Genomic DNA, 17,867 nt, shown 5'->3' with positions numbered 1-17,867 from the left:
AAAGGATAGAGTATACGCCCTCAAAACCTCTAGGGCAATATGGACTGGAGTCCTCATAGCAGCAGAAATGCCGCCTATATGCATACATATTGCATCCACATAGCAGTAACTATATCCAAAGTAAGAGGCAGAGCTTCAGGTACTCGCAAACGTAAGCAGCTGGTGCACGGAGAGTCGTGCACCCAAAGGTGACAAGGTCACTGTATCAGTGATGTAGCTAGGAACCTTTATTGAACCTTTTTTTTTTTTTGTTTGTTTTTTTTTTTTTGTTTTGTTTTGTTTTGTTAGCAGAGCTGACATCCTCCTGGGGCACGAGAAGTGAAGGAGGAAAAACTGAGACATGTTGGGTGGAGGATGGGTTATATGGGAGCTGGCATATAATTTTTCTTTTTGCCAGTGTCCAATCCCCCAGTAGGCAGTATAGTCCAAACTTTATCTGAATTCATGTGTCCCTGAATGAACCAGGATATATATATAGATAGATATATTTTGTGCATGTATATTATATGTATGTACTTTTTTTTTTTTTCCTGTTTACAACAGCAAACGCCTGTTCTAAATTTCACATACATCCAACCACGGTTAGAATGAAGTAGGCTATGAAAGTTAAAAATGTCAATAGCAGTAACTGTTTTATTTATTCCTTTTTTAAATAAATTTAATGGTGTGTTAATGTCTTTAAAAGCTTATTTCTGTTTAGAGATTTTAATTGTACAGTGGGGGTTATTTAATAAAAGAAAATCCACTTTGCACTGGAAGTAGTTGCTGTAGATCTGAGGGGGGCATGCAAGGAAAATAAAAAAACAGCATTTTAGCCTGCACATGATTGGATGATAAAATCAGCAGAGCTTTCCTTATTTCAGATATACCCCTTAGATTTACAAAAATCTTTTTTCCCTTGTTTGGTGGGACTTTATAGGCATATGTGACACATAATTTTTTTATAAAGTATTTTTATTACACAATATATCCAAAAGTTATATAGAATATTTACAAAACATCATAGAAATAGCTGTACAATATGTTTTTGCGTGCATCTGAGGCGCTCACAGAAAACGTACTTTCAAAAAAATATATTACATTACAATAATATGCATTAGAAAGAAGCAAGAAGAGAAAACGACCCATTACTCCTCAATTAATCCGCATAATCGACACACACTTGTATCGGGTGTTTGTTATTTTTCCATACCTCCCGATAGGAAACCTTCAAGAAAGGGTCTATAATTGACAGCCTCATTTAAACCTGGAAAGATTGTAGCCTGTAGTAGGAAAATCCACTTAAGTTCCCTTTTGAAGTATGGTCTTGTTCCAGTCTCCCCCCCTCTTGCACTGGGGTGTATTCTATCCAAGACCAAAAATGTTACCCTAGGAAAGACACCACAATGCAAGGACAAGGCATGACGTCCTAGGCGGAGATCTGGAACAGCTTTCTCCATACTCCAAATGTGTTTAGATATTCTAGATCGTAATACCACCTTGGTTTTTCCTATGTAAAATGCTCCACAGTCACAAAGTAGTAGGTACACCACCCCCTCCGTCTTGCAATTAGCAAAATGTGCTGTTTTGAACCGCTTGCCATTGGGCAAAGATGCAGGAAGATCCTACTTGTATATACCTACAAACCATGCAGGCCCCCGCCCCCACAGGTATAAGTACCTAAGGTTTTGCATGGATCTCCATGTTTCTCACCCCTGAATTTACTTTGAACGATACAGTCCGTAATGGATGTGGCACGTTTAAAGGTAATAAGTGGCTTAGTGGACACAAATCTACCCAGATTTGGATCCATAGACAAGATGCCAGTATTTTTTAATTAAATGACAATTTTTTTCATGTTTATTAGAGTATATTAGTCTTTTTTTTTTTTTTTTTTTTATAGGCCTTTTTCAGAGAGGTCTTAGAATAGCCTCTCTCCAAAAGGCGTGTCTGTAATTTTTTTGCTTTGATCTGAAAAACTCTCTCATTGGAGCAATTATGTTTAATGCGTAGATACTGACTAAAGGGTATAGACTCCAGGAGAGGGTGCTGTTGAAAACTAGACGCGTGAAATACCCCTTAGATTTAGAGCGAGTGCACTTGCAGTGCAAAGTGGATTTGCCATTTATAAATACCCCCCCCCCCCATGTTTGTACATGGGGCAGCCATATTGGCTCAAGCATTCTGTGCTTACTGCTTTATAATACAGCACCGCTTTGCTGTTCCACCTTTATTGATGCACATCTGCTTAAACTGAATGGAAATAGTCATAACCTGTGATATCAGGCATAGTGTAATAAAAGGCCTCACTTAGCTTGTTAGATGCACTGAGAAAATCTGTCACTTCAGAAATTATTTTCAGGTTATTTTTAAAATATTTGCTCAGAATGTGGTCTCTTATTTTTTTATTTTTTTAAAGCACCAGTCAAGCCCTCTTAAAGGTGCTTAACAAAGTGATTCCATCCATAATCTGTGTAAAACAAATTATATTACCCTATTATGTTTGGTTATGTTTCTATCTGCATAGTGCTGGAGTTACTTGTTTTTGTGTTTGCAGAAAAGGCAAAGAGAATTTGAAGAATATATCCGAGATAAACACATAACTGCCAAAGCTGACTTCCGAACACTTTTGAAGGAAACAAAATTTATTACATACAGGTTTGTAATTTTAGAAACGTAAGCTGTTATATTTTCTTGATTAGTCAGTAAAAATCTTACATTTATTTTGTCACATTGAGCGTTAGAAGGGGCTGTTTTACTAATCCTAACCATGTTTTCTGACACTTGGATTTCATGTTTAGATGTTGAAGCCCATCTTGGGGATAAGTTTCCCTAAAAGGTGTAAAAAAATAAATGACTTTAATAATTCAATCAAGCTGTTCCAAGAAGTACCTATTTTCAGGTTGAATAACATCCAGTGTCCCGCAACGCAGAAGATTGACTACAAATTGTGAGTGCTGGGAATCAGTCATGTCATCTGAGGGGGCATTAACACAAGACCCCTCATTCACACCATACTGGTGCAGCCAGTGGCACTGACATCAGGATAAAAAAAAAAATATGGCTGTATACGCTTCAATTTTCTTCTCTAGCCATATATCATACAATTATAAAGTAAATAGTTAAATTTGGAAAAACACTTTTTTGTGCTATACATAAAGCTTCCAATGTTCGTACTGTTAAGTGCCCTGTGCTTCCGATAAATTGTGTATTTTTCACACTTCACCACTGTGCCAAGCCATAATCCACCAGTGATTCCAAAAAGAAACGTTCACTCACCAAATGATGATGACCCCTCATTTTATAATTTAATAATTCTGCACTCACCAAACTAGTAATGTGATCAATAAACTTTAAAAATGTTGTGTAAAAAATACAATTCATATGTGAAAAAAATGTGTATGTATGTATGCTCCTATCTCAAAGAATTAAATACTCAATTAACAAACCTATATAGAAAAAAGGAGATTGCGTAAACACATCAATAAATAATCGGGCAGAAAACACTTAATGTGAGTGAATAAAGTCAGTATGAATCAATTATCGTGTTGAAAAAGTCCCAACAAACACGGGAGGAACTTTAAAATAAAGAATCCATAAAGACAACTTATAATTAATGTGTTAAGTCCTAATACGGGCATGTTGAATTTGAAATAGGATGTCAATGAAGGCAACTTCTGATGCAGCCCCTGGAAATCTGCAATGGTGACTGGTCAAGGCTTAATATCCGAACAGAGAATTAAGTTTAAAAAGCTAGATGGCCTCTTACCGGACATGATGGACCCCAAATTATAGGGGTCAAACTCGCCTGATATCCACAGTGTCAGCTGTGATGTTCCACCCGGTCCCCTCCAAAAAGGAATAGCCACTCTCTCGTCGTGGACAGCGAGGTGGTTTACTAACTTTCCAGCCTTCCAGTCACTCTGCTCGATTTTCCTTAAGCACAGCGTTGTGCTTAAGGAAAATTTGGAATAAACTACCATTTACTGCACCATGAAGTTCTTTTTCTTCTAAGTCCTTTTGAAACTTATTGAATGAGTTTCGAGCAGAGTGACTGGAAGGCTGAAAAGTTATTAAACCATCTCACTGTCCCAGAAGAGAGAGCAGCTATTCCTTTTTGGAGTGGAACATCACAGCTAACACTGTGGATATCAGGAGAGTTTGACCCCCTATAATTTAGGGTCCATTGTGTCCGGTAAGAGGCCATCTGGCTTTTTAACTTCTCCGTTCAGATAGTAAACATTCACCAGTCACCATTGCAGATTTCCAGGGGCTGCATCAGAAGTTGCCTTCATTGACATCCTATTTCAAATTCATTGTGTCATATTGGGACTTTTTAACACCTTAATTATAAGTTGTCTGTATGGATTCTTTCTGTTCAAGTTCATCCTGTGTTTGTTTGGGACTTTTTTGACACGATAATTGATTCATAGTGACTTATTCACTCACATGTTGTGTTTTCTGAGCAGTTCTTTATTGATGTGTTTGAGTTTTTGCGCAATCTCTTTTTCTTTTTCATTCACTGATGGACACAGCTCCATTAATCTTGACCATAGGGTTATTACGCCACCTTCAGGAGAGGACTAGGCAGAGCATGTAATACATGTGAAAAACAGAACTGTACAGTTCCGCCCAGGGGGCAGTCCCTCTGGTAATAACCCCTCAGCCTGCTTCCTGCAGCTAAGTTTTTTTTCTGCCTAGTGAAGAAGGACCTAGGCTCCCTGCCGGGACCATCTGTCATGGGGATTTTTTTCTGGATTTTTGCCTTTTGCGCAAGATTTTAAGATCCTGTGATCTTCTAGCAACACCCGGCTGGGTGACAGGATGGATAATATAGATCCTTGTAGTCTCCCCAGCCTGGCCATCGAGCATGTGCAGGCCCTATCTACGCGCTGGGTCGGCCACGACATGCCCCTCAGGCTCCAGGGGCTGCCGGTGAGCGCAATGCTCCGAGCATACATATGACTGGACTACAGATTTCTTTGTCGCAGTGTGCCGTGGCCCACCCCGTACTACTCCGGGTGTGGGTCTGTGATGGGATGCCTCCAGCTCATCCAGATGGTAAGTACAGCTCTCCCTACCTCGGCAGGACAGAGCAGCTGGGCATTCCCTGGGAGGTCGATTAGGGGATCCCACTTCTCCCTTTCTTCTCTCCCTGTCCCCCCCGTGGGGGATGCTGCATGACTGGGCTGTAGTGCGGTGTGTACCTGAGCCAGGGGTCCTCCGGGGGACTCTGATCCTTGATTGGGGGGCTACGCTGGCTGTCTGTGTCCTTGGGCTGTCATCTTTGTCTCTGCTGGTGTCTGGGCTCTGCATGTGCTGCCGCCATAGCGCTGACCACCACCATTCTCTGTGTACAGTGGTTTTGCCTCTGTGAGAAGCATGTTCGGTGGACATTTTCCCTGTGATTTATTTATTTATTTTTCTATACAGGGTGCCGGGGGGCCATTTTCTTGTAGCCTCGGCGCGGTTTTTCTCCCCAGCACTGGTTCCTGTACCTCAGAACAGTGTGTTTTTTTTTTTGTCCTGGACACTTGGGAGCTGACACTGGACAGAGAGTCATCAGCAACAGTAACCAATGGATCTGCAAACTGATTTAATCGGGCTACAAGATAGAGTTCCACTCTTGGCCACCAAACAGATTCTTTCCCTCCAGTATACCCTTATACCCTGTTTGGGGCAGTAAGGGAGCTGCTCATCTGTGAGGTGATAGTGCCTGTTCCAGAAACGGAAAGGTTTCAGGGATTCTATTCCAGTCTGTTTGTAGTACCTAAAAAGGAAGGGATACGTCCAATTCTGGACCTGAAAGCCCTCAATTGCTTTGTGAAAGTACAGAGGTTCAGAATGGAATCGGTTCACTCTGTATTCACTGCACTCCATCATGGGGACTCCCTGGTGTCTCTGGATATCCAGGACGCGTACCTGCACATACTCATATGCCTCAGGCATCAGAGGTTTCTGCGATTTTGCAGTAGGGGAAGACCGCTACCAGTTTGGCTCTACCCCTTGGCCTGGCTTCAGTCTTTACCAAATTATTGGCTCCAATTTTGGCGTTGGTGTAGCAATGTGGGATCACAATGTGGGGTTACCTAGACGATCTCCTTCTGAGAGCAGCTTCCGCTTCAGAATTAAGGGAGGATGTGACGATCACCATGCAAACCCTACAGGAGTTTTGGTGGGTGTTGAACCTCAAAAAGTTGGTATTAGACAAGCTGCAGAGTCTCAGAGGCACGGTGAAGCTGTTGATAACCCGCAGGTGGCCATCGCTGCCTTTCTGCATGCGAGTTCTGGACCTCATGGTTGCCTCCTTCGAGACCGTACCCTACGCCCAATTTCACACCAGAGTCTTGCAGAAGGAGATATTGTCAAAATGGGACATATCTCTGTTATCTCTGGATCGGCAGATTCGGGTGAGCCAGTTAGTCAGGGACTCTCTTCTGTGGTGGCTGAGATCTCTGGCCCTTCGGTCCTGGAAATCGTTCATGCCTCTTCACTGGACAGTGATCACAACGGACGCCAGCCTGACTGGCTGGGGAGGAGTACTTGGGAATACAATCGACCCAGGGCCTCTGGTCGATGGAGGAATCCCAGCTGCCTATCGGTGTGCTCGAGCTTTGAGCGATCAGGCTATGCCTCTCCACATAGTCAGTGAGACTACGAGGTTGTCCGATCAGAATCCAGTCAGACAACGCCACGGCTGTGGCATACTGTATGTCAACCATCAAGGAGGAACAAGAAGCTCGGCTGCAGCATGGGAGGTTGCTCACATCCGTCGGTGGGCAGAGAAACACCTACTGGCCCTGTCGGCCATATACATCCCGGGATTAGAAAACTGGCAGGCGGACTATCCAAGTAGCCAGATGCTGGACCCAGGAGAATGGTCACTGTTCAGGCCTCTTTGCCTGCAGTGGGGCACACCAGATGTGGATCTTCTGGTCTCTCAGCTCAATCGAAAGGTGCGGAGGTTCATGTCCAGGATAAGAGATCCTTGGGCGGACGCACACCAGACGCGTTAATGGCTCCATGGGAGCAGTACCGGCTGATTTACGCCTTCCCTCCGCTCAAACTGTAACCACGCCTGCTCCGCAGAGTGGAGGATTGACCCAGATTGGCCTTGGCGTCCTTGGTACGCCGATCTGGTACGCCTGGTGGCGGATGCTCCTTGGCGGTTGCCAATGCGAGAAGACCTTCTGTCACAAGATCCTGCTTTACCGTCGCTGATTTTAACAGCGTGGCTGTTGAAAGCCAGGTACTAGGAAACCGAGGTCTGTCGGACACGGTAATTTCCACTATGCTGAGGGCACAAAAATCTTCTTCTCGGAAGATATACCCTCGTACTCTTGTATCTCCATGTGTGAGGAGATGGGGTGGCGTCCAGGATCCTGCTGTTCTTACAGCTTGGAGTGGACCAGAAGTTGGCCTTGAGCACCATCAAGGGACAGATATCAGCCCTGGCTGTTTTTTCCAATGACCCCTGGCGTCTCACTCTTTGGTGAGCACCTTTGTACAAGGTGTCCGGCATGCATTCCTTCCGGTGCGTCCACCCCTACCTCTGTGGGATCTGAACCTGGGGCTATCGGCGCTTCAGAAACCGCCGTTTGAGAACATCAGGGAAATTCCTTTGTTGACTCTTTCTCAGAAAGTGACCTTTCTAGTGGCTATTACATCTGCCAGGAGGGTTTCTGAGCTGGCAGCCATGTCTTGTAAGTCGCCCTATCTGGTTATCCACATGGATAAGGTGGTGTTGTGTCCGCAACCTTCTTTTCTGCCGAAGGCGATTTCGGCCTTCCATCTCAATGAAGATATTGTGTTACCATCTCTGTTTCCTAAGCTGACACATCCTAAGGAGGTGGCCCTCCATTCCCTGGACGTGGTCCGGGCTCTAAGGGTATATCTGTCTGCCACAGCTCCCTTCCGGAAGTCAGATTCTCTGCTAGTTTCAGTGGCTGGTCTGAAAAAAGGGCTGGCGGTCTTGTCGACCATTGGTTTACTACAGAAAGCCCTGCGGTGGGAAAGGTAAGCAAAGTTTTTCTAATACATTTTTTACATTTTCTAATGAATTGTCTCCTTTAAAGTAAATGTTATGCCTAATGTGTCACCACTGGGGGCTGTATGGAGCACATACCTTCTCATGCTTTGCTCAGAGATCACGCTGTGTCACAGAAGCAGCACACATTTTCTCCAGCCAGTAGGCAGTCCAGTAAGTTTTTTTTTTTTTTTTTTGCTTCCTCCAGACATGCCCACCTGGGCTGAACTCTTCCTCTCTTCATGAGGCAGAGTATAAGGGAGAACTGAAAACAATTGGCAATGCCGTTTTCTTTCACCGCCCCTACATGGGTGGCTTCCAGGTCTCCTCCACACCATCCCTCCCTCACTCACAAGCCAATCACTTCGGATCGGAGGCCTATGCTTGCGTGGGAAAACTTTTTGAAAGAGAAGGTGGGGGGGGGGGGGGCGCGAAATGCGAGGTGGGGGCGATGCTTAGTGTGGCGTTGGCATCCTCCAACAGGGAGTGGGTTTAAAAAAACAAAAAAAACTCAATTTGTGCTGGCTGCAAAATTGTCACCGAGACATGAGCGCAAAGGGAGCAGGAAAGAGGTATTGGTGATACAGGCATTTCCTGCTGAACACATTTACTATTTACATGAGGCTGAGCATTAATAGCAGTGGCTGTACTATTGCTCAAGCAGTGTATGCGATTTTTTTTTTTTTCATGTTACCTCTGCATTGTACATCAGGCTAAGGTCAGAAGGAGGGGATAAACACCCTCAAAATAGAGCTAAAAGGGTCCCCCTCAAGCTCTGGAAAGCCTACTCCTCTAGGAGCAAGACAAGATGAATCCCCTCAGGGGACCGTAGTGAGGCTGATGACTATTCTTCTGAGGTGCCAAATGTGGGAGAATCAGCTGGTTTCAATTTTAAGATTGATGGTGCAATTTCTTGTTGTTTGGTCCGCTCCACATTTATGCTCCCTTAACTGAGTGTTTGGGTTCGCTAAAGCCTCCTCAAACTGTGCATGCCTTTTCCTGTCCATTTATTGTTGGAAAAGTTTTTTTGTATCTGAGAGGATCTCCCAGATAAAAAATTTTTTTTTTTTTTTTTTTTTTTTCACTTTATCCTATGGTGGAGGAAATTCACTAAGTAGAGTTTGCCAGTATTTAACGCTGCTATATCCTTTGTGAATAAGAGCTTTGGTTCGGCAGACAATGATCAAATGCTTAGGCATCCAACGGATAAAATGTTAGAATTCTTGTTTAAAAAAACAACTTTTTTCTCTGGCAGATTGAGCAGCCTGCGCTGACAGTAATTGCTTAATCATTGTGAGACCAGTTTAACAGGTGTTGAGGTATCCTGATCAGCAGGCCCAGGATCTGTTAGATTTATGTTTGCAATAATTGCTTTGTGAGTTTCTATTGTAGAACCTCCACAAGGGCCTCATGCAGGTGCTTGCTTATAAACTAGCCAAGCACACAACTGCTGAGATGCCTACGGCCACATCACCTTGAAAGCGCCCGATCTAGTCTGATCTCCGAGGCTAAGCATGGTCAGGCATGGTTAGTACCTGTATGGGAGGCCGCTTGGTAATACCAGGTGCTATACACGGTTCTGTGCACATTGTTGCTAACACAAACAGCTAAATGCATGAGTGCAGGAACGCACGTCAGCGGAGGATAAACTTCCTTTCACCATGCAGAAGCTCCTGGCTAGTCTTCCTTTTGTGGTGAAACAGCTGTTTGATAATGTTTGGATAATTCATCCAAAGAAATTCTAGTGGGAAAAGTACCACCTTTTTAGTAAAGGAATAAATATAGTTTCACTTTTAAAGCTCCTTCTTTTGTGGGGTATCAGCCTCCAGGCAGTCACGATGGCTTCTGCTGTCAGGTTCAAAAGGTAATCCTCAGATTTAACCCCCGGGACAAAAGAGGTCTTGGGGAAGGAAACCTACAAAATACTGAAGCCTCCTCAGGAGGCGCCCCGTTCGCTCAATAGGGGAAATCCTTCTGCATTTCTCAAGGATCTGACAGGAGCACGAATAGGGGACTTCCTCAATAGCTCCAAGGTACATGCTGGAGTTCCCGTCTCCTTGTTTTTTCTCTGTCCGATCAGCAGTCTCCTTCCTACAAGGGGGAAGAACTTCTGGCATTGATTGGCATCAAGGATGCTTATATCCCCGCTCACCAGAAATTGCTTTGAGGTAGAAAATCTTTACTTTCAGTTTGTAGCTCTGCCTTTCGGTCTAGCAGCTATTCCACCTCAAGTGTTTACAAATGTCCTGGCCTCCTCCTTAAGCCAGGGTAAGGGCTCAAGGCATAACAATACTAGCCTACTTAGATCTTCTCTTCATAGATCAATTCGGAAGCCCGCTTAATCCAAACTTTGGTCACCGCAGTTAGCTACCTGGAATACCTAGGTTGGATTCTCAACCTAGAGAAATCCTTCTTTAATCCATCAAGGAGATTACAGTACTTGGTGATCATTGATATAGCTCAGAAGAGGATGTTTTTTTTCTCCAGGAAAGGATCAGTTCCATAAAGGAACTGATTTAGTTACTCAAGTCAAAGAAGAATCCTTCTATTCGGCTTTACATGAATTTGTTGGGAAAGATGGTGGGTTCTTTCAAGGCCGTTCCTTATGCATGGTTTTATTTGACTGCTGCAAAACAGTATCCTGTCAACTGGGAACAGTAAGGCCCTAGCTCTGGGCTTCCCAATGTGTTTATCCCCCAAATGTGCGTCAGAGCCCCAATTGGTGGTTGATATCCAAGAGAATTTCTCTTTTTGAAGATTTTCTACCAGTTACCTGGAAGGTGACAGATGCCAGTCTTCTGGGCTGAGGAGCAGTCCTGGAAGAAGCATCTGTCCTAGGAAAATGGTCCAAATCAGTGATGACCTTGTCCATCAATATTCTAGAGATTTGGGCAGTATACCTGGTTCTCGAGGCCTGGACGCTCAAACTACGGAATTGTCCTATCGGGATCCAATCCGGCAGTGCCACAGCTGTCGCTTTTATCATTCACGAAGGGGGCACGAGAAGTCATGCGGCCCAGAAAGAGGTGAATCTTATTCTATCTAGGCAGAAAACATTCCTTGCCTATTAGCAATTTTCAATCCAGGAATAGTGAATTGGCAGGCGGACTACTTGAGTCGCCAACAATTATTCCTGGAAGAAAGATACCTCTTTTATTTTTATTTTTTTCTGTGGGATCAGTTTTTTACAGATCTATGCATTCCCTCCTGTTCTGCTGCTTCTGCGCCTTCTTCACAGGATCAAGCAAGAAGCCGGTTGTGTGGCCCAGGAGATCTTGGTTTGCCGAGATTATAAGATGGCGGTGAGGGATCCTTGGATCCTACCACTATGGCCAGACCTACTCTCGTGAGATCTGGTATTCTATCCTCCCTTACATACGCTAAATTTAGCGATTTGACTATTGAGACCCACATTCTGTAAGATCGTGGGCAGTTAGCCTCAGTAGTTCTAATTCGGTTAAATGCTAGGAAGCCGGCCTCCTGAGTCAATAATCTGGAAAGCGTATGTCTCCTGGTGTCAATCCAGGGGTTGGCACCCCAGGAAATATGTCATAGGTAGGATCCTTGAATTCCTAGACAGGATTAGAAATTAAGCTGGCCTTGATTACTATTGATGGCCAGATGTCGACCTTATCTGTCTATCTTTTCATCAACCACTTGCTTCACTCTCTCTGGTTCGTAACTTTATTCAGGGGGTAACGTGGATTAATCCTCCAGTTTGGTCACCCCATAACCCTTGAAACTTAATTTTAGTCCTGTCGGCTTATAGAAGCAGCCTTCTTTTGGAGCCAGTACGAGATATTCCCTTAGTCCTCTTGACAGGGGAAAAATAATTTTCTTGGTTGTCATATCTTCTGCAAGAAGAGTATCAAAGTTGGCTGCTGTTTTTTGTAAAGAACCGTGTCTGTTCATAAGGATGAGGCTGTATTGCTGCCTCATCCTGAATTCTTACCGAAGGTAGTATCGGATTTTCATTTAAACCAGGATATTCTGCCTTTAATTTTTATTTTTTTTATTTTTTTCAGAACTTCCTTTCTGTGGAAGAAAGGTCACTACATTCTCTTGATGTGTTGAGAGCGGTCAAGGTCTATTGAAAGTGACCACTCAGATTCGTGAACAAATGTTTTGTTTGTGTTGCCAGATGGTCCTAAAAGAGGACAGGCAAAGCTACTATTTCTAAATGGATCGTCAAATGATCAAACTTATGGTTTAACAAGGAACATTCTCCTTTTCATATTAAAGCACACTCTACCAGGGCTGTTAGTGCTTCTTGGGCAGGGCATCACCAACCCTCCATGGCTTAAATCTGCCAGGCCGCAACTTGGTCTTCGGTCCATACATTTACCAGATTCTATCAGGTAAATGTAAAAGGCATGAGGACATCGCCTTTGGGCGCAGTATACTGCAGGCTGCAGTATGAGTCCTCTAGTCTCTTGGTGCCCTACTTTGTTGTGTCTCCCTCCCTTCAGTTGCCATTTTCTGTGGGGCATCCCACTTAGTAACTACTATGGCTCTGTGTCCCGTGATGTACGATAAGAAAATAGGATTTTTATAACAGCTCACCTGTAAAAAATCTTTTTCTTTGAAGTACATCATGGGACACAGAGGTCCCTCCCTTCTTGTGGTATACACATGTATTGCTTTGCTACAAGACTGAGGTGCTCCCACCAGTGAGAGGGGTTATATAGGGCGTGCACTTTTTTTTATTTAGGGCGTGCCAGTGTCTATCACCTGAAGGTGGCCTATAACACACATAGTAACTACTATGGCTCTGTGTCCCGTGATGTACTTCAAAGAAAAGGATTTTACAGGTAATGTGTTATAAAAATCCTTTTTTTTTTTTTCAGTTATGGCTGCAGTAAGGGAGCATTTGATTCCCTGCCAGGACAACTCTGTTAGAGTGGAACTTCAGTCATTCTTTTCATCTTTCCATCTATTTAATCCTCTGCCCTTGTTTTAACTTTGGATAGTAAAACTTTTTTTTTTCTGCCAGTAAATACTTTATACATCCCACTTCCTGTTTCTTGTCTGGTAAAAAGCCTAGGCTTATGACATGCACAGCTCTGTTTGCCAAGAAGAGGGCCAATGAGAGCTGCAGAGCTGGGAGGTGTGTCTGTGTAAGTCTAGGAAGTGAACAGGCAGCAGCTTCAGCTGCCTACAGTTAAAATGGTTGCACCCAGACTCCGTGGAGGGAGATTTCTGCAGCATATTTGGCAAGTACAGAATTGCAGTATCAATAAAATAAGCAAAGTGGTTGGAGGGAATCTTCAGAATAGCAAATATGTTTTTATTACAAATTATGTGAGCAGACTGCAATTCCTTTGATGACATTATGGCCTTTGCAACTTGTGCATTGCTGTTAGATGAACTTCCTGTTCTACTCTATGGGGTGCCTTTTCTGTGTATTTCTATGAAGGATTTGCTGCATAATAATGCTGTCAAAACCCTCCTAATGCATTTTGTATGGAAATATATGAACACACTCCTAAGGTGTTCTGGTTGTCGCAGTATAGGACCAATTATAGACAGTGGTAATGACTGTGTGTGTTCAGATCCTGCTTCACTCCAAATTATAATAAAATATACATTTTCTTATAGGTCAAAGAAATTAGTTCAAGAATCTGACCAGCATCTAAAGGACGTTGAAAAGATTCTACAAAATGACAAACGCTATCTAGTACTTGACTGCATTCCCGAGGAGAGACGTAAACTTATTGTATCCTATGTAGACGATCTTGATAGGCGGGGCCCACCACCTCCACCAACTGCCTCAGAGCCTGCGCGAAGAACCACAAAATAACAGGGCCATCTGTGGATATATGTCGGTTCATACCAACTGTTCAGAACAACTGCATGAGCAAAAACGCAAGGTTTATCTTGGGTCATTCTCCTAAAAACTGCAAAAAAAGAAAAAAGGAAAATACAAATAACTTCATGTACACAAGGAGAAAAAAAGAAGAGCAGGATTATGCTGGAAAATGGTTATCTGTCCAACACTCTAGAAATCTAATCTAGTTGTCACAGCTGTCATATGTGCTTTATTAGATATTCAAATGGTTTGCATCATCTGAAGCGATCTGATTTCTTCAAGTCAGTTTGACTGGAAAGTATGGTGCCATAAAAGCAGAGTTAAGTAGTGTTTTATTGGATTGCGATAACCATTTTAAAGTATTTTTGGACTGTTCATGGCAGACTGAAAGATACTTTGCTGGAATACAAGTCTGATTTTCTCCACAGCTGTTTTCATTTCGTTTATTGAATTGGAAAGGCTTTTATTTTTTATTTTTGTTCCCTTTCAAAAGTACCAGCAAGTCCAGACCCTAGAATGAGGCCTTCATCTGTTGTCACACAACTGACTTAATCATCTTGTATAAATGTTTTTGTTTTTTTTCCTGAACATCGTTTTCATTTACTTTGCAATAGATGGGGGGGATTACTAATCAAAGTAGTTCCTAAAACTGTGTTCCACTGCTAGACATGTCGTTTTTTTTTCTTTTGTTTTTTTTTCTTGAAGGTTCATTTTGGAACGAGGAATTTGTTGAGTTTGTGTATTTGAAGTACAATAAACCTTTTTTTTATATATATATGTACTTTGTATAAATGTATTTTTTCAGCATAAATGTAGCAGAATTTCAGATTCTTAATGTGTATTCTTTTAGCTGCAAGTGCAACTTTAATGTGCCATCCATTACCATTATAGACTCTGTAGATACTTGAAATTAGTCCTAAAGCATTACTTGAAATTGCATGCAGCAAGACTTTATTACAAAAAAAAAAAAAAAGACTAGTCACTTTAGTAGGGTGCCCATTTGCTAAGTGTCTCCTAGTAGTTCTGTACATGTAGCGTGGATTTCATTACATTGGCACTACCTGCAGTTGGAGGACCTTCTCAAAGATTTAGACAGGCTGTTCTGCCTTTTCCTGCTGCAATCCACCCCCAAGAGCAAACCGGTTTTGATTTAGAGGGCTCTTGAGAGATAGTTAGCAAGAACGTGTGTTTTGGATCACATAATGCCCCACAGAAACTACCCACCTCTAGTATCTTCTGATAATGTTGCATGATTTTGTAAAGTACAATCTCGGCTTCTATATTAAGTTTTTGATGCAGCAGCAGTGCTGCTTAAATTACTATTGCTGGTGTTCAGCTTTTAAGTGATGTATTGTTTGTTTTTTGTTTGTTTTTTTTGTTTGTTTTGTTTTTCTGTGAGCTTTCAGCTCAACCCACAATATGTAAACTCCATGCTTCAACCTATAGTTCTCTAAGACCCCTTTCACAACGAGCCGCCCCGGGCATCAGCAGTAAAGCGGTACTATTTTTACCAATGCTATTCGGCCACTAGCGCGGTGGTTTTAAACCCCCCCTGGTAGCGGCCAAAAAGGGGTTAAATCGGCATGCAAAACTCTGCCGGAGCGGCATTTTGCCGGTGGTATCGCAGCGCTGCCCCATTGATTTCAATGTGGAGGAGTGGTGAGTTCGCCGCTCCAAAGAAGCTGCTGGCAGGACTTTTTCTGATGTCCTGCCAGCGCACCGCTCCAGTGTGAAAGCCCTCGGGCTTTCAGACTGGAGTGAATGGAGCCGCTTTTTTCAAGCGCTATGCAGGCACTATTTTTAGAGCTGTAGCGCCTGAAAGACGCCTGGGGTCCAAGGCTTCACATATATAGTGGAAACAGCCAGGAATGTTCACTGGTAAGTCAGCAAGAGAAATGCTGCTGACCCTCAACTGTCAGCAGCAGACCAAACCTGACGACAGCTACGCCAAGCAGGGCACCACTGAACTACTAGGGAGTAGGGTAGTGTGATTAACCACTTCAATACTGGACACTTTCACCCTCTTTCTGCCCAGGCTAATGTTCAGATTTCAGCAAGGTTACACTTTGACAATTACTCAGTCATGCAACACTAACCTAACCAATTAAAATTTATATTGAGACCGATCAAGCTTTCTTTTTGGTGGTATTTAATCTCTACCGTTTTTCTTTTTATATATATATATATATATATATATATATATATATATATATATATATATATATATATATATATATATATATATATCAAAATACTGAAATTTAAAAAAAAAAAAAAATTATTTTCTAGTTATAACATTTTGCCAATAAAAAAAGTCTTTCTTCAAAAATTTAGGCCAAAAGGTATTCTACATTTCTTGAGTAATAATAACCCAAATCAGTGTTCATTATTTACTGTGTGTGAAAGTTCTATTTTACTTGCTATTGCTCAAAACTCAGTTGGACTGCTTTTGGACATCCTGACACAGTATCTTCAGATCCATTACAATAGGGTTATGCTGATATTTTCAGGTATGTAAAAATATATGGGTGCAGTGCTAAACAAGTTTTAACATCTAAAAATATATACCACTAATCAGTGAAGACTTCAATTAAAAATAAATTCACAAGAAAAGTAAATGAGGAAAAAAATATACACAAATAAGACCAATCAATGGTCCATATTTCAATGTGTATAATAAGTCCATCAATTTTCCTGAACATATGGTGTTCAGGAATCTTCCTTAACTTCATTCACTGTGCTAAAACCACCACCAATACTCCACACTCACCAGAACATGTGGCTGCCAAAAATGAGCAGCAACAGCGCTCTTTGTAATTACCCAGACAACCGCTCTATCATGCAAGCAGTCCCTTTAAACGGATCCACTGGTGAGATCTTCATCGTCCAAGGTACATGAATATAGAGTGTGGCTGCCACACAGTCCATGTGGTATCAACATTCTAAACTTCTACCCAATGCATTTTGCCTGCACTCTAAACTCTAATCAATGCGTTTGCCCTTACTGATGGTGGAGGAGCTAAACCCTACCCAATGCATTTCGCCCTCTAGTGCAGCATTGGGTCAAAAAAGCTTTTCTGGTTTATACCATCTTGGTCACAAAAGAAAACTCTCCTTCCCCTCCCCCTTACTGTTGGGGGAGGAGCATGCTCAAGATCCCACCGGAGGAAGAGATGGGAAATAAAGTAGTCCTTCTCTTCAGAGGTATCCACTCCTTAAGTGTTCCAGGGTCACGGCTTATCACAGACTCAGAAAGCCTGCGTTTCTTTTCTCGAAGAAGGGGTTCAGACAAATTTGAAGTTGCCCCTTCGCCATCTGCTCGAATGGTTACTGGATTAGGATCATGGAACAGCCTCAGCATTCCCAACCCTTTTCTGTAAATCCCCACTTAAAGGATGTGCTACGTGCGGTCTGGACTCACAAAAGAAAGGTGTTTGTTCCACCAATATCCTGTGGAAAGAGAATTTATCAAAAATGGAGTATCCTGTTGTATAGTTGGCAGTTTTCCATTTCAGATAGACCCTCACGGTTTCAGCAGACAAGGTACTAAAAGGAAAAACTATTTTTTTTTTTGGATAGAGTGGCAAGGGATTAGTACAGTTATCAGCTTTTATTGCAGTCTGTAGATTCACCCTCTCTGTGTTTACCGTTCTTATTGAAAAATGAAATTTAAGAAAAAATCACAAATTTTGGGTCGACACCAGAACAGTAAAAGAGGGGAAATCTTCCAAAGGGGACACTAGTTCTGGAGACACCACAGGATTTCCTCACTTTGGAGGGATTTCCTCTTCCAGTTTTGACTGAGGCAAATCTATCCTATGGGACACAGTTGGCAAAAAATAAAAAATAAAAGAAATTAAAATAAATTACACTTTAACCCCCCCGGCAGTATTCCCGAGTCTGGCTCGGGGTGAAAATTCAGAACCAAAAGCGGTAACCCCGAGCCACACTCAGGATCGCATCGCTGGATCCAGGAAGAGCTTACTTACCTTGTCCCCTGGATCCAGCGTTGTCTCCCCGCACTGTGAGCGGCTCGTCCTCCGCTCCATTCAT

The 17,867-nt window shown here is 42.6% G+C and overlaps 1 protein-coding gene across 6 annotated transcripts in view; it reads left to right on the top strand.

Annotated features, from left to right (window-relative positions):
• The window catches only part of TCERG1 (transcription elongation regulator 1), a 136,965-nt gene extending 122,376 nt beyond the window's left edge, over positions 1-14,589 (top strand). For all 6 annotated transcript variants that reach the window (XM_077472999.1, XM_077472998.1, XM_077472997.1 and 3 more), the window contains 2 exons: positions 2,537-2,637; positions 13,604-14,589. In XM_077472999.1, the coding sequence (XP_077329125.1) occupies positions 2,537-2,637; positions 13,604-13,805 (303 nt within the window). In that variant the 3' untranslated portion in view covers positions 13,806-14,589. The remainder of the gene's footprint in view (positions 1-2,536; positions 2,638-13,603) is intronic.
• Positions 14,590-17,867: the final 3,278 nt, after the last annotated feature.

Source organism: Lithobates pipiens, unplaced genomic scaffold (assembly GCF_037356315.1).
Source record: "Lithobates pipiens isolate NorthernLeopardFrog02 unplaced genomic scaffold, aLitPip1_a1.2 Scaffold_8, whole genome shotgun sequence".
Taxonomy (NCBI): Eukaryota; Metazoa; Chordata; class Amphibia; order Anura; family Ranidae; genus Lithobates; species Lithobates pipiens.
Note: the sequence above shows the minus strand (reverse complement) of the source record. Positions and strands in the feature narration are given on the sequence as shown.